Source organism: Ambystoma mexicanum, chromosome 4p (genome assembly GCF_040938575.1).
Source record: "Ambystoma mexicanum isolate Mex_15411 chromosome 4p, UKY_AmexF1_1, whole genome shotgun sequence".
Lineage (NCBI taxonomy): Eukaryota > Metazoa > Chordata > Amphibia > Caudata > Ambystomatidae > Ambystoma > Ambystoma mexicanum.
The window spans coordinates 224,792,689-224,818,900 of NC_090927.1; the positions used below are offsets into that span (position 1 = coordinate 224,792,689).

Genomic DNA, 26,212 nt, shown 5'->3' on the forward strand with positions numbered 1-26,212 from the left:
TGGCTCAATCTGTTCTGATGAGCCCAGCCGTCTTCAGGGCCAGAGTTACTCCTAGTATGGTAGATGAGCTACCTGTCAAGAATCAGGCGCGGTCAATACCGAGGAACAGACCTTGTGCTGTCACTAGCTTTACGAATGCTGGCACGGTGCCTGGTAGCGGCTGGAAACCTCCTATGGATCACAAGGAATCGCTCCAGATGAGTCAAACAGTACTTTCCAGCCAAGTATGCAGTGTGCGTCTAGGTTCGTAGCCCTTATTTCACACGAAGTTCAAAATACTGGGTGGCACTGGTGTAGGTAACCCTATTGTCCAAGTTCTGCCGCTTGTGAATCAGTTGTAGACTCTGTAGGGGCGTAGTTAAACCGCTGAAGCCCACGAGGGGCCTGCTTGCTTCAATAGTAAATATTCAATATTCAAAAACGGGAGACCCGTGACTGAATTCTTGTCTGTCTCCGTTCGATCGGTTGCACTTATGTGTGCCTGCAGAATATAATCAATGTGTCAATTGCATTAGGACTTCTATTGTCCCTGATAGAGGACGAATTTGCTTCCTTCTAGGTTTGGTCATGTGGCTGCACTCAAATAGAACATGCCAGAGGCGTTGCTATGGGGGAAGATGAGGGGGGCTATAGCCCCGGGTCTTTTGGTTGTAGCCCCGGATAGAATCTCAGGAGCTAGAACCAAAAGGCTAGCTAGCCCCAAGTCCCGCCAGTCCCGACATTAGCGTAGCCCCGGATCTTTTCCAGACCTAGCAAGACCCCTGGAACATGCCCTAAGGATTCAACCCCCAGAGAACAAAGGGAATCCTGGGTAGGGCCCACCAGAGGGGGCAAGGCTTCCCAGCAAAGAACAAAGAGCATCCTGGGTAGAGGCCACCAGAGGCGTCAGTGCTTCCCAGCAAACAGCAAAGAGCACCCTGGGTAGGGCCCACCAGAGGTGTCAAGAAGAAAGAGCATCCTGGGAAGGCCTCCCCACCCCCCAGAGGTGCCAAGGCTTCCCAACAAAGAACAAAGACCTAGCAAGACCCCTGGAACATGCCCTAAGGATTCAACCCACAGAGAACAAAGGGAATCCTGGGTAGGGCCCACCAGAGGGGGCAAGGCTTCCCAGCAAAGAACAAAGAGCATCCTGGGTAGGGCCCACCAGAGGTGTCAAGGCTTCCCAGCAAAGAACAAAGAGCATCCTGGGTCAAGATTAGGACTACAGGTAGGCCCTGCTGAATAGGGGCATTGTCGCTGCATGCAAAGACTCCTAGCTTTGCCAGGATTGCATGCCAAAGCGGAACGTTCTGCAAACGACGGCGCACGTGGCGCGGCCACCAAGTCCACCTGCCATTGCAGGCAATGGAGGCTGGATTCATTGTCGCATAACGCGCTCCACCACTGCTCCAAAGGGAAAGCTGTTGGGGATTGGCTGGAAGCTTGACCTTTTGGGGGACTTTTCACCGTACAATCCCTGTAGGTCTGCTTTGGTCCACATACCCTTCATGCGAGGGATTTGATGCTGGTCAATTGCAGTTTTCCTTTTTTTTTTTCTGGAATCTGGAAAAGGCGCCATTGGCTTTCATGCTACTGGATGGAGATCGCAGGTTAACCGCTGATGCCAGAATCACAAGTGTCTCACCTCGGACACATATATATTCTAATATTCCAGTCACAATTCGTCTAGTAACATTACTTTTAATGTTATCATCAAAACATTATATGCACCAAAAAAAAGTGTAGCAAAGTGGTGTTATTTCTCCCATTGCTGGGTTTTGTAGTCACGGGAATAGAAGGTAGTCTTCCACCGCGCAGTCGCCACTGGCGTCTTCCTCGGCCTGCTTGTTCCGTGTCGCCCTGCTGAAGGGAGGTTTCGTTCTTCCAGTTTCTATGGGTTTACCCTGTATCACGGGCACGATTCCGGTCATGATCCTGCTTGACATGGCTTTTTCCATCTTTCTCCGTGCTAAGGAAAGAATCTTTTGCAACTATAATGGGATCCCTCTGCGCGGATTAGTGACGTCATTAAGTTTTTCTGCCGCTATGAATCAATGAATTGTGGAATAAATGGGGCTCGTGTAGTGCAGTTCTGTCAAAGGAATAGTTTTTTGATGCTTCTTTGCTAAAGAACTGAAGGCACAGCAGTTAGAAGAAGCATGTTATCGGTTTGTGTTCGGAAGGCTAAATGGTTTGTGTTGGTGCTGACTTCTGTGGAAGTTGGGGGTGGATTTCATTATTTTGATACTCTAAATTGCAAATGGCTGTCCACCGATGAGTCCTGGGGATGCGGAGTAGCTTTCAGCTGGTGGAGTGCAGGTTTGGTAAGGGGTAATCAATTTACACAGCATTCTATTTTCTAGCTGAGATATTTAGGTGAATGAGACTTCTAGAGCTGCATTCAAAACAAAATTCCCAGAAACACTAAGTTGGGGAGGAAGCAAAGGCATAGTTTTGTGTTGTTCAGCATTAGAACAATGAAAAGTGGAACACCAATGAAGAAAAAAACAGCCGCTGAGGGACCATTTGTGTATTGCATCTGACCTCGAAGTTTCACCCACAACATATGGTGGTCCTGACACAGGATGCTCTTTGTTCTTTGCTGGGAAGCCTTGACACCTCTGGTGGGCCTGACCCAGGATGCTCTTTGTTCTTTGCTGGGAAGCCTTGACACCTCTGGTGGGCCTGACCCAGGATGCTCTTTGTTCTTTGCTGGGAAGCCTTGACACCTCTGGTGGGCCCTACCCAGGATGCTCTTTGTTCTTTGTTGGGAAGCCTTGGCACCTCTGGGGGGTGGGGAGGCCTTCCCAGGATGCTCTTTCTTCTTGACACCTCTGGTGGGCCCTACCCAGGGTGCTCCTTGTTCTTTGCTGGGAAGCCTTAACACCTCTGGTGGGCCCTACCCAGGATGCTCTTTGCTGTTTGCTGGGAAGCCCTGACGCCTCTGGTGGCCTCTACCCAGGATGCTCTTTGTTCTTTGCTGGGAAGCCTTGCCCCCTCTGGTGGGCCCTACCCAGGATTCCCTTTGTTCTCTGCGGGAAGTCTTGACACCTCTGGTGGGCCCTACCCAGGATGCTCTTTGTTCTTTGCTGGGGAGCCCTGACACCTCTGGTGGGCCCTACCCAGGATGCTTTTTGTTGGAAAGCCTTGACTCCTCTTCCAAGAGACAGGACATATCTCCCCTAGGGGCAGGGTGGGAGCTTTTGCAGCACAGTGGGGAAGTCACCTTTGTGAACTTAGGCAGACAAGAGATTGGTGGAAGGAGAGTGTAGCTGGGATAAGACCACCACACTGGAAAAGATGCCAGCCATCTTTGATTTGACAGGTCCCGCTTCTTTCCCAAGTCCCCTCCTAACTTCTGGCATGCCAGGCACTCTGGGAGCTAAACCTGCATGCAATTACCCTTGTTACAACAGCAAGGAATAGCCTCTTTATAGAAGGCTTGGATCGTACCAATCCACTATGGCAGAGTTACTATTTAGGGGAGTGAGTCCTGTGGTAGGTCGGAAGAAGGAGTCGTACTCGTGTTGGACAATCTGAATTGTTTTATTTAAATAATAAGAAAAATGCCTAACTCTCCCTATTGCTATGGGAATATTTCCTACCTAACCAAACTAACTAAGGGTGCTTGTCCATTGTCAAAAGTCCAAAGACAAATGTCCTCAGTCTAAAACCTATCTCTAACTGACCCTACCACTAGAACTAATAACTAGAAATGGCAAGAATGTAGATCTTCCCTATAGCTGTCTGTCTTTGAGCTTTATAGGGCTTTCTATTGCCACAAGTCTGATGTTGTCACATACTGACAGCAAGTCAGTCGAAACTATTGATTCTGATTCTCAGTGTCCATTTCATGAATTTCTGTAGCTTGTGATGCAGGTTCATAGGTCGACTGTCCCGGAGTGTGCAAGACCTATCAATGTCCTTCCTGCTATCCTTTTAGATGTAGTCTTGTATATTCTTTTCTCTTATTCTTAGTCCTTCAGACTCTTTACACTTGATTCTTTTTCTGTTGGGGTCCCTCATATACTTAAGGATGGTGTGGTACCACCAGTCCTGGGGCCTCTTTACTGAGATAGCATGTCTCTCACTTTGATATTGAAGATTATTACTTGAACTTAATACAAAGTGGTTTTCCAAGTCTCTTAATGATGACTTCCATGTTTTCTCTGCAATTATACTTTGTAACTTTCTTATGGTTTCTTAAAACACACATGTGTGCTTTCTCACTGCCTCATGTTCAATATTGCAATTATTTTCACATATGACTTGTAGCCCCAGTTGCCTCTCCCTTTCTCGGTCTATCCTGGTACCTTCCTTTCACAGTGTTGGGTTGAGGGGATGTGGCATCGGCATTAAGTGGCTTCCTCGTGCCTCTGGCTCTGCTTGTTCAGTGTTGCACTGCTGAAAGGCGGTTTTATTCCTCCAGTTTCTATGGGTTTCGCTGTCGTTGGTTGGGCTCCGGGCCCACCACTTCCAATGGTCACGCCACTACATAGGACAGTCTTCTGGACTCCATCCTGACAGCAAGTTCACCCACACTAGTACCACCAGGCCTCCAGCGTTCTCTGCTGGCTTTCTCTTCCTGACTGACAGTAGCGGGCTTCACGGCTTCACACTGCTCCGCCCCTCCAAGGCGCAACTACGCCAGAGAGCTTCCCCTGGTATAACTCTCTCTCCTGCTTCTCAATCGTTTAGTCCCTGTTGCATAAGCCTTCATGTACAAAGGGGCATTCTGTTTGTCGTCGTGTGCTGTACTCTCCAGCATTACCTGAAGCCAAATAAGAGGAAGACTCATTACTTGTGATACAAGGCAATCCCATATAGGCAGATAATGTTGCTTACATAGGGAGTGTCTTGTGGGAATGAGAGTCCTTGTCCCCTAGAAAGCAGTCGTTCCCAGTGAGGTCTCACTTACCTGGACCCCTAGAGAGGGTCTTGCGGAGCGGGCTTGCCACCCTAGCCTCAAAGGGAGTGTCTCCCCTACGGGGAGAATACTTTTGATTTGTCACAGTCTACCCTTATTTATTTGTTTATTTTTACATTTGTTTAGCGCGCTAAACCCAGAGGCATCAAGGCGCTGTTGCATGACCAGTTACTCGCATGAAGTTGCAGGCATCATGATGCATGCAGTGTAATAATTGTCCAGAAAAATTGTGATCATTTCAAAGTTGCGACTGGGGTAGGGACGGTCACCAGTATTCAGGAAAATAGTAGTGTTTTTAGTGTTCTCCGGAAAGTCCAGTAGGAGAGATCAGCACGTAAGGTAGGAGGGAGGAGATTCCAATGTTTAGCCGCAATGACTGGGAAACTAGAGCCTCCCGCTTCAGACCTCTTGAATTTGAGGTGAGTGATGCAGTTCGGATAGGCTGCTCTAGTAGGTCTGGAGGAGGAAGCTTTAGAAATGTTTTGGGAAAGTTATCGTGGGGCATCTAGGCATGATGGATATGATTTTTAAGAGGATTTGTTGCCGAATAGGGAGCCAGTGTGCTTTTTCACAGGCTGCCGTGATATGTTCAGTTTTATGAATATTCAGGGAAGTTTTGATGGCATTGTTCTCAATGGCCTGCATTTTTCGAATGTTGGAGTCTGTAGTGCCTGCAAACAGGGCATTACAGTAGTCGAGCCTAGATCCTACGGTGGCTCGAGCTATTGTGAGGCAGCTGTCCGGTGAAAGGAAAGGTCTGGATGCATTAAGTAGCTTGGTTGTGTAAGCGGTGGAGGAGGCAATAGCGCTAACATGCCGCGTGAGGGATAAGGTAGAGTCAAGATAAACACCAAGCGTTTTCACAAAGGGTGATACTGTGATTGAGATACTGTCAACGTTGAAGGAGGAGTATATGGGGTCTTCTCGTCGTTCAAGCATAGCTGGTGCATGGCCATCCATGCCTGGAGGGTCGTGTAGACAGCATTCAGGGTGGTAGTCATCATGATAGTTGCCGGAGAGCAGAAGTAGGATTTGTGTATCATCTTCATAGTTCGTGTAAGATATGCCGATGGAGTCCAGCGGGGCAAATAGTTTGGGTCTGCAACCTCTGGCTCTCCTGATGTTTTGGACTACTCATCCCATCAAAGCCAATTTTAAGGGATCATTGGAGTTGTGGTCTGAAACATCGGGAGAGCCGCAGGTTGTAGACCCCTCGTTTAAAGTGTGTGGGCTTGTGCAGATGCTAGCCAGGCAGGGACGTCATTTGGGGGTCGCCAGGGGTCGCAACTGCGACCTCTGTGGTGTCCCTTGCGACCTCTGTGGTGTCCCTTGCGACCTCTACTAAAAAAAAAATACATTTTTTTTTTTTTTTTTTTTTTAAGTTATGCAAGCTCCTGGGCTGTGGCTCTTTACTTCTGGGGTGGCTGGCTTTCTTGTACAGGCCCCTTAAAAAAAAAGACTTGAGGCACTCCTGTTCTTATTTTTCTTCTAACACTTTCAGCACTGACCCTAAATAAGAAAGAATAGGAATACCAAATAATGTGTCTTTCTGGAATTCTATACAGTAATTGCTGGCCTCATTAAATGTTTATTTCAGGCACACTTCAGGGGGTGAGTCACTGATTTAGTCTGTTCTTAAACGCCTCACTAAGCCTAAGCCGTTCATCCTTCTGAGGTCGATAAATGAGTACCAACACAGGTTGGGTGATATTGGGTGTATATTTTTTCTATATAAAGCGCTTAATGATGTGTTATTATATAGCACTTACGCTTATCATTTGGTCATGGACGTCTGCTTGCATACACAGTAATTTGGTAATACGGGCCAATAAGTACTGAACTTAATGATACATATGGCGATCCATTCTTGTATGAATGTACATCATATAGTGATATCATAACTATATTTTTCATAGTGTACAATGCTATGTGATGCCACTTCCTGTTTTGTCAACGGGTGAAATGTCGTGTTCCATCGCTGCCCGCTATATCACTTTGGGGCGGGGTCTAATGACATCACTTCCTGTAATGTCATCAGGGGGTCAAGGGTCGGGTGATGTCACTTCCGCTACCCCTGGCATTTTGGTGAAATGACGTCCCTGTAGCCAGGAGGGCAAAAACGACAGTTAATGCATTATTTCATGACTTTTTGCGGTACCAACACAATCTTTTTGGCTTAAACCACCCTCCTCCCCCCAAATTACGAGTGGGGCACTGGTGGTGGTATTCTGCCGTATGAAATACCCTTGGACTGCCTTTGGTTTTGGAGGATTTAAAGCAGGTGGCCTTAACCAGTGGCTGTAAATGCAATTTTGGGAGAACGAACATTGAGCCTACTGAGCGTTTTTGCACTAACTGACTTTGAATCCTGTTCATACTGGCGGGATACAAGTTGGAATAAATCGGTTACCCCGTGTTTGTTTTTTAGCACGCAGTTATACGCTCAACGAGCCGTTGCAATTTAGAAGTGTGAACAAAATAACACAAGTTTACGAATGTATAGAATGTTTCTTTCATGCTGTAAGAAACCACTTGTGGGTTCGCGAAACCGCCTGAAACCATTGTGCACTTCAAACACCGGAGGCCTTTTTGGTCTTATCGCTAATTCTCTTTCTGAATTCTGTCGCCGTTTGTTTTCTGCTTCCGGTCGCAAGGTGGCACTGTTCCCTCATGTTCTGATTAAAGGATTTGGTACAGATGGACCAGGAGTGACACACACGAGTCACCTATTAAACCTCACAATGTCCCTAAAAACGAGATCCTTAATGTAGCGAAGCATGTGCGCAGTCTTGCGCCTTTGTGTGAAACATCTAAGGTGCTGCTCGTCATTATCATTCTGACTTTTCAGTTTCATTCTGCCTCCACGTTTCTCTTTGGATTGAGTGCTTGACGGAGAAGCCCTGCTGCCTTTTGCGTGTTTTGAAGTCGGGCCTGGATAAAGCATTTGCTGGGTTTTGGCCTCTGTGATTTGCGAAGACTTAAATAGTGGTTGGTGCGTTGGTGTACATTAGCACATTTTTTAGTTGCTTATAAAATGCATTCTTTTAATGTGGAAGACACAGGAGCACATGATGGCTCTTTAGCGATACTTACGTGGGGTTTTATGCCTGGGCACAGGTTCCAGGCGTATAGGTGCTGGGGGATACCCAGCTGATGCAAAAAACGACAGGGAGGCACCCTGTCAGCCCGTGATCACAAGGGTGCTTGAATGGCCTGGGGGCACCCAGGCCTTCACGGCCAACGCGGCCGGAGTTTCCCAGCAGGGGCACCGGCACACAGTTGCAGAGTGGCCCGGCTGGGGCTCTGCTAAACATGGGGGACATCATGGACAGCGTTGCCCAGCAGGGGCACTGTCCTGCTAGAGGGTCCTGCAGGAGTCCGTTGGTATCGAATGATGGGCGGCCATGCAGTCTTTCTTCTCCTTGCTGATCGTTTTTATTCATCAGCTGTGACTATTGGATACAGAGGCTTGAGCCTCATTACTCCATCTTCTCGGGTTGAGTATGTAATCGTCGGTTACGATTTTTCTTGGTCTGTGTGGACTTGTCACAGTATGGCTGATTTGACAGGGTCTTTGGCGTGATGGGCCACTGGTAGCGGTCGAAAGGGTTTGCAGTGGTGGCAGTGAGCCTCCTGATCAGAGGGTTCGGGTTCTGATCCAGTCCTTGGCAGAAGTTCTTACTCGGCTTCGCTAGATGTTCGTCCAACATCTCGATGTCGAGTTCTCTGTGAAGGTCCGCTATCCTTGTGAAGATTGGAGCTCCAGGTGCTATCTGCAGGGCCTTGTTCTGGACTATCTGAAGACTCTTCCGGTGTTGCTCATGGCAGTTCATCCATGAAGGGGAGGCATATGTCAGTGTAGGTCTGATGATTGCCTTGTAGATTTTGATCTTTGTCCAAAGGGGCATGGACTTGGTCTTCAGGAGTGGGTACAGCGCTGCCATCTTGCCTGTTGCCTTCTGCTGCATATTCTCGATACGGCTTCTCCAGTTGTTTGCTGTCCAGGGTCCCACCGAGGTAGCGGCTGCTGCTCTCCCATTTGATGGTCTCCCTGTTGAGGCTGATGCGCGGGTACTCCTTGATCTTCTTTCTGGTGAACAGCATGGCCGTTGTCTTGCTGGTGTTGGGTTCTATGCGCCAATCGCTATACCACCTCGAGATGGTATCCAATGAAGCTTGCAGGTTCTTCTCGACTTCCTTTTCGTTGAATGACTGTGATATGACTGCAACATCATCCACATAGAGTGCCAGATCCGTCCTGTGGAGATCTGTCGGGATGTCGTTGGGGAACATGTTGAACAGGAAGGGTCTGAGGTTGGATCCCTGTGGCACGCCTGCTCGGATGGGATGGGATGTGATGAGGACATCTCAGACCGCATGGCGACATGGAAGGAGCGGTCTCCCAGGTAGCTTACAATCGTCTTCATCATGTAGTACGGAAATCCCAGGCCAATCAAATTGTGCAGCAGTCCCTTGTGCCAGACTCGGTCGAATGCTTTGGTGGCATCAAAGAAGATGATTCCCATGGACTTGGTGATGTTGAATTTGTGGCTGATGGTGTGCACCACTCTCAGCAGCTGATGGGTCGTTGCCTGCTCCTTTCGAAATCGTAATTGTTCCTTTGCTAGTAGATTTCTTTTGGGGGCGAAGTCACTGAGGCTGGCGAGGAGGACCTTCTCCATAAGCTTCGATAATCCAGTGAGCAGGCTGATGGGGAGGTAGTTCGCAGGATCCCTCTGTGTTTTTTCCAACCTTTGGGAATACAATGACCCTGGCTTCCTTCCAGGATCTTGGGAAGTGCTGAAGTCTCATGCATGCCTTGAAGATCTCTGTGAGGTGTTTCATTGATGTCAGCGGGAGGTTCTTCATTTCCTGGTCAGTTATTCCATGCTCCCTGGTGCCTTGCCGTTCGTCAGCTTCTATGCAAGTCCTGCTACCTCAGAGCTTGTGCACTCCCAGATATCTTCTGCTCCCATCCAGGTTCGGTCTTCGGCGAGATGCTTCTCAACTTCTTCCTCCTCACTGTCTGTAAGGCTGCTTGCCTTGTTCGGGGTGAACAAAGCCTCCAGTGTCTCGGTGAAGACCTCTGCCTTGTCCTTGTTGCTGCATGCAAGGTGGATACGTCTCTGGATTGGGGGGCTTGGCTCCTTCTTCCCAGTCAGGTGATAGATCATTCTCCACACTGAGTTATCCGCCTCCTTCAACTTGGCTGTTGCGACCTCCCACTTCTCTCCATGGTGCAGTCTGATCTGCTTCCGCAGGAGCCTTGTGCGCATGTTGTACTTCTGCAGGAGATCCGGCGTGCAAAACCTCTGCCACTGGCGTCAGGCCCTGTACTTGTCAGCGATTGACTGCCCGGATGCCTTTCGGTAGGTCGTAGAGACTGATCGGGAAGCTGCTCATTCCTTTTATTAAGAGCGTCACATGGTCACCGACATGTGACATTAGCACAAGACCTTATAAGGGACTCGTTTCCTTAAAGGGCACAACTTCAAGTGGGGTACGTAGCCAAAAGTGGATTGCTTGAAGTACAACTACACTACCAATAGAGGTAACCATTTTGACCATCTGCAAATTGAGTTACTAAATAAAAAAAGGTATGCAGAGCAGTTGGCTATTGAACAACCTTCCAGGTTTATCGTGACCACTACCTCCGCTCCCCGTTCAAGAGCTCATGGTCGAGTCGAGCATCTGCAGTGCGAGGACTTGTAGAACTTGTTGAAATCACTCTTTGGGCGTACTGGGTATGTGGGCTTTCGATTCCCACCATGTAACAGTACATGAAAGCTGAGATGTTGGGGAAAGTTGGCTTTGCTTCCCACAATGCATTCTCAACCTCGAAATTAGTGGTACGGGGATGTGGACTTCAATTCCCACAATTATATCACAGCCTCTCTTTTAGAGATATTGGGAACGTGCACTGCAATTTCCATGAATGCAGCAATATTTCACAGCCTCACCTTTGAGGGTATTGGCCCTTGGACTTGACTTCCCACAGTGCAACTGTTCTTCAGACCTCTACTTCAGAGTTATCGGGAACACGGACATCAGTTCCCACAATGCAATATTCTTTCAGATCCTTTGCTTCATGACTCACTTTATTTCGGAATGCTTGAGAATGTGGCTTCCAGTTCCCAGCATGAAACTGCGATTCACTTTCTTGGTTGGGCCTTCAGACTCCTCTTGAACTGGGCTTTGCAAGCTTTCTATTCTGCAGTCCCTGCTCCGCTCTCTGGTTCTCCTTTTCTGGTCACAGCAGACATTTCTGTGACTCGAGCATTGGACCTATGTTGCAGACTCCTTGCTTCTCCTCCTCCTCCAGATTCTGTATCCTCTGCTGGACTGGCTATGCGTTTGCCTTCGCTGCAGCCACAGACTCCTCCCTGCCTGCAGCCTCTGTCTCATTTCTCTGCTGGCTGACTTCTTCCTCCTCTGCCCTAGTGCAGCATTTCAGAGCTTCTATTGGGCACGAATCTAGGACCTGCTGCTTACTTTTACTTCACTTCGTGGTTCCGCATTCTCACGGATGGGTTTGTTTCTCAACTGCTGACCTTGTTATGGGGGCATGCGCACGGGTGTCCCCTCGTTCACTCTGCTTCGGAAACTACTTCCTTCAGCGTCATTCTTTTCCATAAAAAGTTTATCCGCTCCAGGATCCTCCAGGAAGCCATTGCTTCATAACGACCACCCTCGCCATTGTGGCTGTCCCCCTTTTAGTTTTCCTGCGGTGCTGCAATAGGTTGTTGGATGTGAGGGTCCTTGCAATCGTGCCCAATTGTTCAGTTGTGGTGGGATTCTTTTTTCATAGGCCCCTTTCACTTCTCTAATGCCTTGGGACCTTCGCTTTACCTAGCTGGCTGGTCCCAAGCGTCCCTTTGGTGCATGATTGCGCCACGCATTTCCGTCCAATGGTGGCAAGTAGTATGGAGTAATTTGTATGTTAATTTATTTATTTGTGTTGAGTTCATTTTAACTTTTCACAAAATAGTATCAATAAATACATTAACAAAATAAAACAAAATCACAAGATCAAATATCCCTAAAGATACAAAATGACATTTCTGATGCTTACAAAATACTGAAGAAACACAATCACATTCCTGCACTAACTCATTCAGCAGCTTCCTAGTGTGCAACCAAATTCGATACAGAGCTAAATGGAAGAAAGGACACTCATTGTTAAGACAATATGTCCATAGGTTTGTAGATGTGTCACTTTGCCGCCCGTAACTGTGCAGACGAAAATGTCGACACCAATTATGGCGTGGCCCAGTGGTAAGATAGATCACTTCGCCTGCATCTCCCGGCCCGCATTTCCCTCACCCCCCCACAACACTTTTCACGGCGGCACACTTCTGTGTTTGCCGCCTACACCCTGCTATCCCTGCAGCACCAGTTCCTCCCACTAATGTGGGACAGAGCTGACGCTGCAGGGTGCTTTTCTTTCATTTTCTTTTTTTTTAACTTTCTTGTCCCCTGCTTACCACAATGGTAAGGGGGGAACACCCCAGCAACCCCCGACTCCGGTTACGGTGCCCAAAGAGTGGGGTACACCCCGCAACCCCTGCTCTGATTGGTCACAGTAACGGAAGACAGTATTTTGTGCGCCCCCAAAGTCACAGTGACGGGAGCACAGTCACAGAGGTGGCATTTTAGTACAATTCCTTGCAGACTTACTTAATGGTGCTATAGTCATTTACAAAACATTCCAGGTTGCCCATGTAAAGGGATCCCAGTTACACACATTCTGTAAAAACGTGCACAGCAGTCTCCATCTTGTGTTCCAACCTACATAATTGGCAGAACCGGGCCTCTTCAGGTAACTTTAGCTGCGGGCCACGGACTGTTAATAATCCCTGTAAGACCAATGAGACTTTTACACTTCAAGGTAGGAAGGGAGAAAGTTAGCATGAAGCACTTTATAATGTGTATGTATATATTGCATTCATGTAAGGCACTATACAGAGAAATCGTGTCTCTGCCCTACGCTTTATGCGACAAGGGAGAATGCTGGGAGAGGGCTCCATCAGAGGTGAGTTTGAATGTATTCCTGAGGCAGAGGTGGTCGGTCTGCCTTTAGTGTTGGCTCACTTGGGAGCAAGTGCTCGAGCTTAGGACTCAGGACACTGGAGTTCCTGCCTCTTTTGGTGGTGGTAATGGTGGAAACATTTGTTGCTCAGGATCGGAGTTCTTACCAGAATGTAGATTTCAATGCTTTCCTGCAAGCTACAAGTGGTGGTTTTCCAGAATGATTTTTCCATTGTATATAGGCCATTATACTTGGTTCATGCTTCGACCAAAAGCTGGTGTACAGTCCTGAGGCCTCCCGATGTGTGATTGTGTTTTCCCAGACTGAGCGCTAGCTGGAAGCTGGTATCCTCACTGGACACACTGGATCTGTTTCTTGGGGTTCCTCAGGAGATGCTGTTACTTTAGAAGAGCCTAAAATAAATGGTTGGCTTAAGGAAAGTGTTCTTGAAATTCTACAAGACCCTAAATGTTTGCAGATCTGGGAAGAAATGGTCTTGTTGGTTACCTTCAGATGTGCGAAAATAGACCTCACATGACAGAGTAACATTGTGTGGCTCAGAAGACGTATGAGAAGGTTGATCAAGCCATTGGTTTCGTCCAGTTTAGGGGCTGAGGGTGATGACCTCTGTCTTTTTTGTTGTTCCTCTGTAAGCAGCTCTTTTCCATCCAGGCTTGAATACCTCCTCAGCATTTGTTCAAGTGCCAATGCATAAGAGGGCAGATCCCCCAACCCGCTCAAAGGAGACTTGGGTAACTTCAGTAGTTTATGGGAAAATGAGGCCACAATCTCTAAAAATGTGGACGAGAGGATGGCATAGACATTGAAGCAGATCAGGACAGTAGGGAACGAGCGGAAGCCTGCGAGACCCAATGGTTCATTTTACTGGTGTTGAGTTTGAATACTTCACAGCTGTATTTTGCTCTCTGTACTTTGCAATGTAGGAGAGCAGTTTTATTGCAGGCTTTGCTGCCTTTGCCACCATGGGAAGCCCACGTAGGCCCTCATTAACGTGTTGGATTATGCTGTTGAAAAATCAGGGAAAAGACTTGCTGCATATTTCTCCAGCATCTGCCAGTTCGTTAGTTTGTGGGGTTCTGGACGCGGAGCGTCCTCGTGTCCAGGGATCCACCTGTTGGGCAAGAGGAAATGCAGTGGAAAGAACTGCAGAGAGGACAATGGGGGCAATATTGGCTGATGGCAATATCATCACCTTATGCACTTCCCCCTCAATTCTCCCTGTAAACCTTTTGTGAGACCGTATTTGGTCTCGAAACAGCAGATTGCCTGCTTCTTGCAGCCCTATTTTCCTGGTAGTAGACAATGTCCACTTTTTCAGCGTCAGAAGTTCCATCTGCAATAAGCACGGCTAAGTGTCCTTAGTCAGCCAAACCCAGGAGACTGTGGAATGTGGAGAGAACAGAGGTCTCTGTCCCATAGTTTTAGTGGAACCCTGGTGGACGACTATCTTTTCGCTGTCTATTAGCAATGCTCTGTGTACAGACACTAATGCCCTCTAATTTTAGTACCTTTACAAGTAAGTACTGGCTACTTGGGGTCGCCTTAAATAACTATAGTCTATTTGCAGTGTGTTTTGAGACATTGATTTAACCAACTCATTTGACACTAAACCAAAATAGGGTTTAGGGGGGAGTCTGCTGAACGTTCGAAATAGAGGTAACTAGACAGGCACCGCTTTTACTAATTCAGTGCGTTTCGGGCAGGGCCACAGGAATTTTGTAAATGATATTCAAAGAGATGGTGTGGAATTAATTAATAACTTTGAACAGGTAAGTCTTCTTGTTAATGTTGTTAATGTTAAAGGATATGTGTACCGCGCACTATCACCACCTGAGTGGTCCCGTGGTGCTCTGGCAGATATGAAAAGGAAAGGGGTTTGGTGGGAATGAGCGGGATAAGTGCAAGAGAGCAGTGATGTGCTGTTGGCAGCTTCAGTTCGGTTAACACCGTTTGCTGAGCTTGGGGTTGCTCTCCGGTGGGTAGCCGTCATGTGTTGTTGTGCAAAGCTATGTGTGGTTTGTTTTGTTGTTGCGGTGTAGTGAAGTTTGTGCGGTTTGTTATGCTTTAGGGTTGTGGTTGTGTTTGGGTTTCGCGTACAAACAGGGGCTATATTGCTTGCAGTGGAAACTCAACATCCCCCCTTGAGAGCCCTTCTTCAGATCATGTGCCCCTTGACCGCTTTCTGTCCCAGTTGTGCACATGCTACCTGACTTCGGTAATGTGTGTGACGGAAGGGGAAAGCCAATACTGCATTGGTGCTGATCCCTTACTTTGGTAGCATTCGATTGAGCCCCAGCTCACATTCCCAAACACACCGTGTTGATGTCACAATGCATGTATCTTTGTATGGGACCATGGGCTTGAGGTGTCACCTTGTAGCTGTTGGTGCCAAGCCAGCCAGGCTCTTCCAGGCTACAAGCAGGTGCTAAATAACTCTCAACTATTTCAAGCCTTGTACTGACCATTGGCAGAATTGTGGCAACATCTGACTTTCTTCTTCTTGCTGTAGTTTCCAGGTGAAGTTTTTCTACCTATGCCAGTTGGCATATTGGCTCCATGCCCTCCCCGAGCTCTACTTTCAGAAGGTGCGAAAGGTAAGTGTCGATAGCTTTGAAGTGCACTGAAGATGGTGTTTTCTGCTGTGCAATGTTGTGTCTGAAATCAGCCCATGTGGGGGATGAGACTAGAGCAGGAGCCCGCAACCTGTGGCTCTCCAGATGTTTTAGATTATCGCTCCCATTATCCATCGCCGGGGATTGTTTTGTCGATACCTGATAAGAGTGGTAGTCCAAAACATCTGGAGAGCCACACATTGCATATCCCTGCACTTAAGAAATACTAGAAAGTCGTGCCCGTTCTGATGCATAGTTGCAGTTCCACACCGCGTCTAGGTGTTCATAGTGGATGCGCTTGTCGTATAGCCTCTCTAAGCAACGTCTCTAATAGTGCACCGCACCACTGGCTAGCCTGTTAGTAGGCATGGCCAGCAATGGTTATCCAGCTACTCTGGATGAGTGGTGAGCCCTCAATATGAGTGGAAATAGCAGGCCATGTGAGCCCATCCAGAAATACAAGAGAAGCCAAAGCATGCCGCAGCGGGCAGTGCTCCGTGCTGCTCCCAACCTAACAAGTGGGCGGTTAGCACTGGACCTGGCTGCTCCTCTGTAATATTGCACATATTCCACAGCATACCTGCTGGCATAGTCCATATCCTGGTTGGCAACCCGGAACCTTGTCTACTACTTCCCTGCCGTACAGTGTTGTTGCTGCATCCGAGAACAAGCGGTCCTTGTGCCCCTAGGCCGGCATTCTGGTTGCTGTATAAAAGAGACCCCCATATTAGGCTATTTTTTTTATATATGTGAAGGTGGTGTTGGTCCTCCCAGCGGCTCCTTCAATGTTTACTGTACGCAGTCCCCCCTAATATGTGTCGGCAGAGCAGGACATGCCACTGTAAACCTCTGCAAGTAGCAACCTGCCTTCCCGTTCCCATTGAGTGTGACTATGAAACTGAATGCAGGCTCAGAAAGTTCTGTGTTCTCGGACTGCCATTTTGCTCACAGTGTGTTTGCATTTTTCCAGGAAGAAATCCCGCGCCACTTGCAGTATATCGGTTTATACCTGGTGCACATTGCAGGTGCCTACCTTCTAAAGTAAGTGGCCCTTGTCTTAATTTAATCTGCACTGTTGTGTCTCGCTGGCCTTCCTTGGGGCCTTTTGCATGATGCATTTGCTGTGGCACCCACAAATAAGCAAGACGTTGCGGAATCCCAGGTCAAGATTGCAATAACTACATGACTCTGAAACGTCTGTAGCAGAGCAGTCACACATTAGTTTTCCTTCCACCCCTATCCCCCCATTAAAAATCCTTCCTTTGGGTTCACACGCAGAAGCTGTAGAATGTACACCCATATACTGAAATGTTGCAGGCACATTGCTCACATTAGCTGTCGGAGCTCACAGGTGCCTTGTAAAATGTATGAATTGTACACTGAAGAGCCTCATCACGAGTTGGGCGGTATCCCAACTTTATTTGCGTTAGAGCCCACCCGTCCGGCTGAATTACCGTCGGATAACGGGTTGGGTGCTGAACGTTACTCCCCATTCCCCATTGGGTCAATTACCGCCCGATAATGTGAATATTTTCTGCAAATTTATCCCCAGCTCAGGGCTCGTGATTTGTCCAGCCCTTAAATGCAGTGCTAATACAGTTGCCGCCGCTTTTAAGGGCTAACGCCCAACTTGTGATGAGGCCCTAAACTGGGTAACTGAACTTGCAAAATCCTAAGAAAATAGCATTTACACATGTAACTGTTATCTGATGTTTGGCCCTACCTTTGTGCTCAGGTCCTAGGCTTGAGAGTCTTACCTGTGGTTATTTGTGCTTTTTTAGAAAGAGGTCTCTGAAATCATCTTCAACGCTGGAAATCATCTTAATAGAATGTGTCCCTAGGCAGTGTTCAGGCATTCTTGGCAAACCAAAAATAAGCCTCCCACCTCCTCAAGCGATTTCTTTTTCCAGATGTGTCCTGGTAGTCTTTGTACCATTGCATGGGTAAGATGAAGAGGGTCCTTCTGCCTCCATTTACCATGGTGCATGCTGAACTCCTTTTTTAACTGGATTGAAGGGACGTGCTTGCAGTTCCGTTCTCATCACTATACAATTCAGCAATGCTGCCTCTCAGTTGGAGGTAAAATAGGTAGACGTCCGCTCAAATCCACAGGAGGAATTCTGTGTCAGATTTACATTGGAATACCGCCAGAGGTAATACCTCTATATCCTGAAACAATGGGTGATTATTTCAGCAGTATAGGGATTACTGCCAATGGACCCCTTAATGGAGAGTCTTTGCCACACCTAGCCCGGAAGAGCTTTCAAAATGGAGAACCAAATGGGTTTGATGGAATGATCAAAATTTGCAAATAGAGAGAGTTAGGCGTTCTGCAGTTAGTTGGTTCAAGGACTTACTAGAAACCATGAGAAGTGTAATGTTACTCTCTGGTGAACATAAAAATAAGGTAAATGGTAAAAGAAACTGCATTTGGAAAATGTGATTCCAGGATCCAGAATCGCAAGTTCACCAGCATTGGGTCTGGCATGGATTCACATGCTCATGAATATTCCCCGTCGTCGGGCTGGGAATCCTCGGTAAAAGAAAAAAACAGTTTCAGTTTTGTTTCTAAACTGTCTTTCTCCTATAAACCACTGAACTCTGGGTCATACTGCCCCCAGCCAATGACTGCCCTCTACCTAAGTCCCTCCTCTGGCAGCCATCGTCAGATTTTTCCCGCACATTCAAGTATTGGGAGTCCTCGTGCTTCGAGCTTTTTGCAGCGTTTTTCGCTTTTTGAGAGTTACTCTATTTTTCGGTCAATGAAGTGCTTGTGCTCCATCAATCATCTTTCCGACTAACAGGGATTGGTTTTTCAGCTTTTTCAGCGCCCCTCAAGGGCTGTTTTCATCGAGTGTTCTTCTTGGAGGCTTCCAGAGTATTCTTAAGACCTACACCGCGTGGATCATGTTGGACGAGAAGAAGGACAGCACTTCCCTCTTCAAGCTTTGCTCCGACTGCTTTTTGCAGAATGTGTACATCGAGGACAAGCATTCCCAGTGCCTGTACTGCTTGCACCCGACGCATAAGGAGGAGGGTTGTGAGTTTTGCAGTGGATTCTCGAAGTGCACGTTGACGGATCGATGCCAGCGGTTGGAAGCGTGGCTCCAGTCCAAGGCCTCTACCACGGTTGCTACCCAGGGGCATGCGTCTCCTGGATACGGCAAACATGAGCGGGCTTCTGAGTCCTTTGAGGGCACCCCACCCGTGGGGGCCCAACACAAGGCCAAGCACAGCAAGTCCACTTCCGTCAGGGTCGCTGCTGCTGTGGGTCCCGCAATGGTCAGGGTGCAATCGTCATCTCCATCGGGATCGATCTCCAGCCACCACTCTGGATCGTCGTCCAAGAGGAAGTCAACTACCCCAGGGAAGTTGAGAGAGAATCCGGAGAAGGCCAAGGAGGAGAAGGCCAGGCAGTGTGCAGTGTCCGACCCACCTGCGACAGAGAAGGCCAAGAGTAGCCAAGGGGTCTGACAAGGCCCCAAAGGAGAAGGCCAAGCAGGACAAGGCGTCTGACACGGTCAGGAAGGAAAAGGCCAAACTGGACAAGGGGGCCAGCCTTTATGTGAAGGCCCAAGTGCACCATGCAAAACCATCACCCTCCCTCGATGTGGTGGTGGCCTCGCTTTCGAAGGCTGTAGGGGCGGTCCCGCCGGGTACCCCGACAACGGCTAGGTTGTCTCTTCCTCCCAGAAGGGAGGCTTTGAGTAAGTAAGCTGAGAAAACCCTGGAGAAGATGATGCCGGACCTCAGCCCGAGACTGACATCTCTGGACCCGAAGAAAGGGGGGTAGGGAGTGTTGATGGCCTCCAAGGTTCAGACTTTTCTTCGACTGAGGAGGAGATCATTTCCATCCACACCGTCCAGGGATGGATGACGACGAGGGAAACACCAGAGTCTCACCCCGTTACGAGGCTACCATTGATGGAGGCAACGACAAGGGGCCCCAGGACGATGTGGTCCCGGAACCCAGCACTCCTACACTCTAGATACTGCCTAGAGACCTTTCACTGGACATCCTCTCGACCCGACACACGCTGGTGTCAGAGATACAAAGGAGGTTGCCGGCGACCCCACCACCCGCACCTCCCCCTGTGCCAGTACCGTCTACCCCATTGACACCGGGGGAACCGGCGGCCAAAAAGAGGAGGAGGCACCTCACGCCTCCATGCCACCCATCTCCTCCCTCTCCATCGCCCCACTCCCCTCAAGGGAGACAGAGTCGTACACAGCGACAATAGGCACGGATGATGACGGCCGGATGGGGGACCTCTCATCACCCCTGCCTGAGCCTCTCCACCGGATGAGGTGGGATCTTTCCACGCGATGATTGCCTGAGCATCAGAGCTTTTCCAGCTCACTCTGGAGGAAAAGAAGAAGGGAGGCTTTTTATATCAGCGTCGGGAGGCGAAGAGGAATACCGTCCTTTCGGTACCACTCCTGGACGATTCGATGGCTCTGCTGAATAACCCCTTTACAGACCCAGCAAAGAGGGACCTATTGGAGAAGAAGTACAGGGTGCCGGACTCTGCACCCAAGTGCTTACGGTCTGAACTGTCGCCGGACTCGGTGGTCTCGACGGCCGCCAGGAAGAAATCGTCGAGCTCGGCTTCCTCCTCGTCCTCCACCCCTCTGGACAACGAGGGGAAGAAGTTGAATTCTATGGGTAGGAAGGTTATCTTCTCGGCAGCGACGACTGTCAAGGCTGCCAATGCCCTCACGATCATGGCCAGATACGAACGGGAGCTTTGGTTTAAGCTGGCTGCGCTACTGGACTTCCTCCCCGATGACAAGCGGGTTGAGGCTTTGGAGATTCTTCAAGAAGGAGAGATGGCATTGGACCACGCCATCACATTGGCCCTGGACATCGCAGACACAGGTTTCCGCCAGATGGGAAATGGAGTTTGTCTTCGCCATCGTGGCTGGCTCAAGGCACCAACTTTAGACAGGAGGTCCAGACAAGGGTTTTGGACATGCCCTTTGACGGGGGCAACCTGTTCGGGAATGCTGTGGATGAATACCTCCAGGCCATCAAGACGGACACAGAGATGGCACGTGCCCTAGGCACTCTACAGCAACAACGACCATCCTTTCGTTCCTCAGGAGGGAAGTCTATCTGCTCTTCAAAGGGTTTTGTGGGGGGGGGGCCTTGTCCTCTTACCATCAGCCCTCCCGTTGCTCGACCCAGGAAGCCAACGGGGGTCACCCCAAGGCCTTCGAGGGCAGACAACGTCCTCAGGGACCGCAAGGTGGCCCGCCGAGCTCCAAGCAAGATTGAACCGGCCAAGACATCGTGCCTCCACCCGTGCACCCCGGTGGGAGGCCGGCTGGAAAACTTTGTCGGCGTGTGGGAGATCATCTCCGCCGACAGATGGGTGCTGGATGCTCTCGCCCACGGACACACCTTAGAATTCCAACTTAAGTTTCAGCGAATACCACTGGTGGCCTGGCAGGAAAACCACGTCCCTCTGCTGCTGCCGGAGGTTCTGGCCATGTTACAGAAGTGGGCGATAGAGCTGATTCCGCATTGACTCCGGGGCTCCAGAGTATACTCAAGCTACTTCCTCGTAAGAAAGAAGACTGGGGGCTGGAGGTCCATTCTCGACCTACGACTGCTGCCTGGCCGTCTGGCGGGCCCATTCTACCAGAGCGGTCGCTGCTACTACAGAGTTCCTGTCTGGTGTGCCCCTGCTGGAGATCTGCAGGGCTGCTACGTGGAGGTCGACGCATACCTTCACAAGATTCTACTGCGTCAACAGGGATTCCAGGGAGGAGTCCAGGGTCGGACAAGCAGTGCTGCGCAACCTGTTTGCTTGAAGGTGAGCCTGGTGAGGAGGTAAGAGATTGCTTCTGCTGAGCCTTGCCACCTCCTGTGGTCATGCATGTGTATACTGCTATGTATTCTTTATTCATGGGCATTTGAATCCATGCCAGACCCCAAGCTGGAGAAGGAACAAGTCACTTACCTGTAACTGTTGTTCTCCATCATGGGTCTGGCATGGATTCACATGCGAACCCTCATGCCTGCCCCTCTGTGGCTCTTCTCTTGGTCCTACTGCCACTTTACGTGCTACCAAATCTGAAGATGGCTGCCAGAGTAGGGGCTTAGGTAGAGGGCAGTCATTGGCTGGGGGCAGTATGACCCAGTGCTCTGTGAATGTTTTATAGGAGAAAGACAGTTTAGAAACAAAACTGAAACAGTTTTTTCTTTTACAGAGGATTCCCAGACTGACGACAGGGAATATTCATGAGCATGTGAATCCATGCCAGACCCATGCTGGAGAACAGTTACAGGTAAGTAACTTGTTTCTTATGTAAAAGTTATCGATTACAGAGACTTTACAAGACATGACTATCTGTACTCATCAACAATTTCTAATTATAAAGAAATGAAAGCAAAGTTCTAAAAAAAATCTTTAAAATATAAGAAAAAGGCCTGTGAATGGTGGGAGAATAGGCACAATAAAATCGGTTGTGGAAACACAACTGCCTTCTAACAAATGATAAAACAGAGAAGCGATAGTCCAGCAGTCTAAGCTAGTCCAGGGCTCTCCAACCTTTTCTGAAACGAGAGCCATTTCAAATGGATTGTGTCCTACAACGTATTCCACATCTTTGACATGTAATGTCCACAGCTGTGCACTTCGGAAACTTTTTTGGCAGAGGGCGTCCTGCGTTGATGGCGTCGGGTCGATGTCCCTCAAAGGCCTCCGTCGAGGACGACTTCACCGGATTTTATAAATAGGCACCCGTAGCCTCAGTTCCGTTTTTTTCCGCAAACGTGTTTGCTTCGAGAACTTGGCGGGCCTCGTGTATTCTTCGTGAGAATGTCTTCCTCTTCGACTTCTCCGACTCCACGGTCTGTCTTCAAGACCTGCCGGGAGTGCAAGTCTAAAATGTCGATTACCGACCTGCATCGCATTTGTTTGTGGTGCTTGGGCGAGAGTTACAACACCGACGACTGTTCCAAATGATAGTCGCTGACTGCTAAGGCCTTGCGGGAACGTAAGGGGAAGCTTCAGGTAGGTAGGGGTTCCAAACCCAGTAAGTCTCGTAAATCCAAGTCCAAGGGTATGTCCACCGACAATTCGAGGGGTGACTTTCCGCATCGGAAGGAGTCCCGGTGGGTCTCGGTCCCGGAGTGGTTCCCACCATTCGTCCTCGTCTCTGCGTTCTAGGAAGCGCCATCACCGGTCGCCTTCCCTGTCCTGATGGGAGGATGGTGCTGCGAGGAAAGTGGCTTGCCCGACTAATTCCTCGACCCCGAAGGAATGGGCTGCTTTTCGGGAGCAGATGTTGCCGATTTTCCAGTCGCAGGGCACAGTTCCGTCCGTGCCTTCTGACGAAGCCGGCAAGGAACGGTCTCCATCCGTGGCACACACGCCTTCGGGGTCGGGTCATCAGCGCGATCCTCATCGGGAACCTTCGAGGTCCCATTCGGACAAGGCTCAGGATGGTCGCAAGAGACGTGCTTCCAGGTCTTGGTCCTCGTCCCCAGCGAGACCACAGAAACCTCCTAAGGCCTCGAGGTCGGTGTCAACTCCGTCGGCGCCATGTCTGTCGGATACCGACATTGAAGCTTTGCCTTCATATCGGCCCATGGTGCCAGCGGAGGCGCAACTGTTGATGCTGAAACCGTCGACTCCCAAGCCATCGGCGCCCTCGACAACTTCGAGGCCTTTTGGCCGGAATTTACCATCAGAGATCCCTACTGCTGTGGATCCTCCTAGGAAGGCTACTTCCAAATCTGTGAGGCCTGGTATGGACTCCAGGCCCTCGGCAGTTCCATGACAGGACTTTTTCCTCCCTCTGAATGACATCTATGAGGAGGAGGAGAGGTCAGATTTTGATCTTTACCCTGTTGAGCCTGATGGGCTTTCTGTCTTTTCAGGGGATTGCCAACTGAAGAGTTGAGACAAACTTCATGATGCTAGTCCCCTGGACACTTCTCCGGAAGTGGAATTTGGCAGGCATGAGCCTGGGGCTCATGCTGAGCCGTCCTACAGGAGACTTATAGCCAGGGTCTTGGAGTATCTGGCTGGTCCAGTCCTCCTGAAGATTTTGCGCAAGATGATCTCACTGACATTGTAGTTCAAGGTCCGTCCTCTGACCCGGTGTTACCTTTTCATCTAACTTTACAGAAAAGTGTGGCGGCTGCTTTAGTCACCAGAATCTCTTCTGGCTGTTAATAAATTGTTAACCAAGAAATGCCGTCCTTCCGGTAGCGACCAAGCTACCTATCCACTCACTCCACGCCCAAGAGTTTGGTGGTTCAGGCAGCTATGGCCACCTCGAGGCAGGCAGCGTAACCTACCATCCCTCCTGATAGGGACGACAAACGCTTTGACGGTTGGGCACACAAGGTGTTTTCTGCGGGGAATATGGTGCTGAAATCAGCCAACTCCACTTGTGCCTTGGCAAGATTTTCATTCTGTGGAACTGTTTCTCTTGCGGCTGAGCATATTCCTGAGGGGGAAGAAAGGGATGGGTTCCTTGCTCTCATGCAAGATGGGAAGAATGCCATGTGTGAATCCCTTCAGTCGGGTTTGGACACAGCCAACAGTGGCTGCGAGCACTGTTATATGCAGATTTGCGTGGTTGCGGAAGTCAGGTTTTGCTCCAGATGTGCAAAGCCGTCTTTTGAATATGCCCTTTGATAGCGCGCATTTGTTTGGCAGCAAGGCTGACAAATGCCTTGAGAGGCTGCAGACCTCAAAAGCTGCGGCAAAATCTTTAAGCGCAGCCGTGCGTCAACCTCCGCTTTTTCGTCCTAGGGGACAGCAGTGGATGGGAGGCTGTTTTCGTTACTGCTCCTCCTTGGTAGAAAGAGAGGAGCCGCCAGTCAAAGGGGTCAGCGAAAAGTACCTGTGGTGGTCGGGGAAGTAGAGGTTCCAAAGCCACTCAGGCAGCTGCCTCTGTGCCTTCAGGCACTGGTGCAGCCTCTCCAAAACAGTCATTAGACCATGTCCCATGGTTCGCCGGTTGGGGGCAGACTGTCTCAGCATCTTGAAGAGTGGCGTGCCATTACTTCAGATGCGTGGGTTCTGGATACAATCGCCCACAGCTACTGCCTTCCATTCCCAAAGTGGCCTCACGACGATCCACCGGGGGATCTCTTTGAAGCTTCCGGATCCACTCCTTGTGCAGGAGATCTTGACCCTGCTAGAACTGGTGCCTGTAGCAGAGGGTTGGTATTCCCCTTATTTTTTGTTCCCAAAGAAAGACTGGGGATTGAGACCCATCCTGGACTTGCGTTGGTTGAACAGACTTCTCAGAAAGGACAAGGTCAAGATGGTTACTCTTTCTCAAGTCCTCCAGGTCCTTCAACTTCAGGATTGGTTGGTGTCTCTGGACCTACAGGATGCTTACTTTCATGTGCTCATTTATCCCAAGCACAGACAGTACCTGAGGTTTGCGGCTGGCGACTCGCACTTTCAGTTTTGGGTCCTGCCATTCGGATTGACTTCCGCTCGAGGTTCTTCACCAAGCTAATAGTGGTGGTGGCAGTGTATCTCGGGCGAGGGGGGGATTCACGTCTACCTCTACCTGGACGACTGGCTGATCCGTGTGCGCTCTCCCGAGCAAGCATTGGCACACCTCGATCTCACCTGCCGCTCCCTCCACAGGCTGGGCTTCTCCCTCAATTTCAAGAGGTCGCATCTGACACCTTCCCAATAGCTCCAGTACATCGGGGCTGTGTTGGACACGTCTTTGGGGAAGTGCTCGCCTCCCAGGGTGAGGACTCATCACATTGTGCAGATGGTGGACAAGTTTCAACGTTATAGAGTCGCCCGGCTCTCAAATTAAGGTTGCTCTGACTCATGGCATCCTGCATTTTTCTGGTGCCAGAGGCCAGGCTGAGGATGAGATCCCTGCAATGGGTCCTCAAGATGCAGTGGTCACAGTTCTCAGGCAAGATGTCGGATCCCGTTCAGATTCCACTCTCGGTCTCCCAGGATCTTCTGTGGTGGGCCAACAAAGGGAACCTAATGAAGAGGGAGTCGTTTTGGCAACCATGGACGGGAGAGACTGTAGTGACGGATGCTTCCCTCACAGGATGGGGCGCTCATGCCAGCGCCTTGACCGCCAGCCGTGGTCGTTCTCTGTAGGAATCCAAAATCCACATCAACCTGTTAGAGCTGAGGGCCATCAGGCTTGCCCTGAAGGCTTTTCTGCCGTCTGTGCGGGGGAAGAGTGTCCTGATCATGACAGAAAACACAGTGGCCATGCATTACCTCAACAAAAAAGGGGGGGGGTAGGTAGGGTCCCTCCCATTGTGCAGAGAGGCGATGAAGCTGTGGTTCTGGACTACCCAGCATGGAATTTCGCTCTCTGCAGTTCATCTGGCCGGAGACGAAAATGCAGCGGCGGACGCTCTGAGCAGGCAGAGCACGATCTCTCACGTGGAAGTTGGTGCAGGAAGTCCTTCTGGAGATCTTCGCCACCAGAGCCACCCGGAAGTGCGAGAGATTTTGATCAAGGGAATTTCCTCCGAGAGGAGCCTCAGGAGACGCGTTCGTTGTGGACGGAGGCCTTTGAGGGACATCGACCCGACGCCATCGACGCAGGACGCCCTCTGCCGAAAAAGTTTCCGAAGATAGACAGCTGTGGCCATTACATGTCAAAGATGTGGACTACGTGAGT

At 49.6% G+C, this 26,212-nt stretch overlaps 1 protein-coding gene across 1 annotated transcript in view; it reads left to right on the plus strand.

Annotated features, from left to right (window-relative positions):
• TRAM2 (translocation associated membrane protein 2) overlaps window positions 1-26,212 on the plus strand; it is a 271,865-nt gene that overhangs the window by 222,872 nt on the left and 22,781 nt on the right. Inside the window, exons 6-7 of the mRNA XM_069605739.1 lie at window positions 15,466-15,550; window positions 16,539-16,609. Coding sequence (XP_069461840.1) covers window positions 15,466-15,550; window positions 16,539-16,609 — 156 coding nt within the window. The remainder of the gene's footprint in view (window positions 1-15,465; window positions 15,551-16,538; window positions 16,610-26,212) is intronic.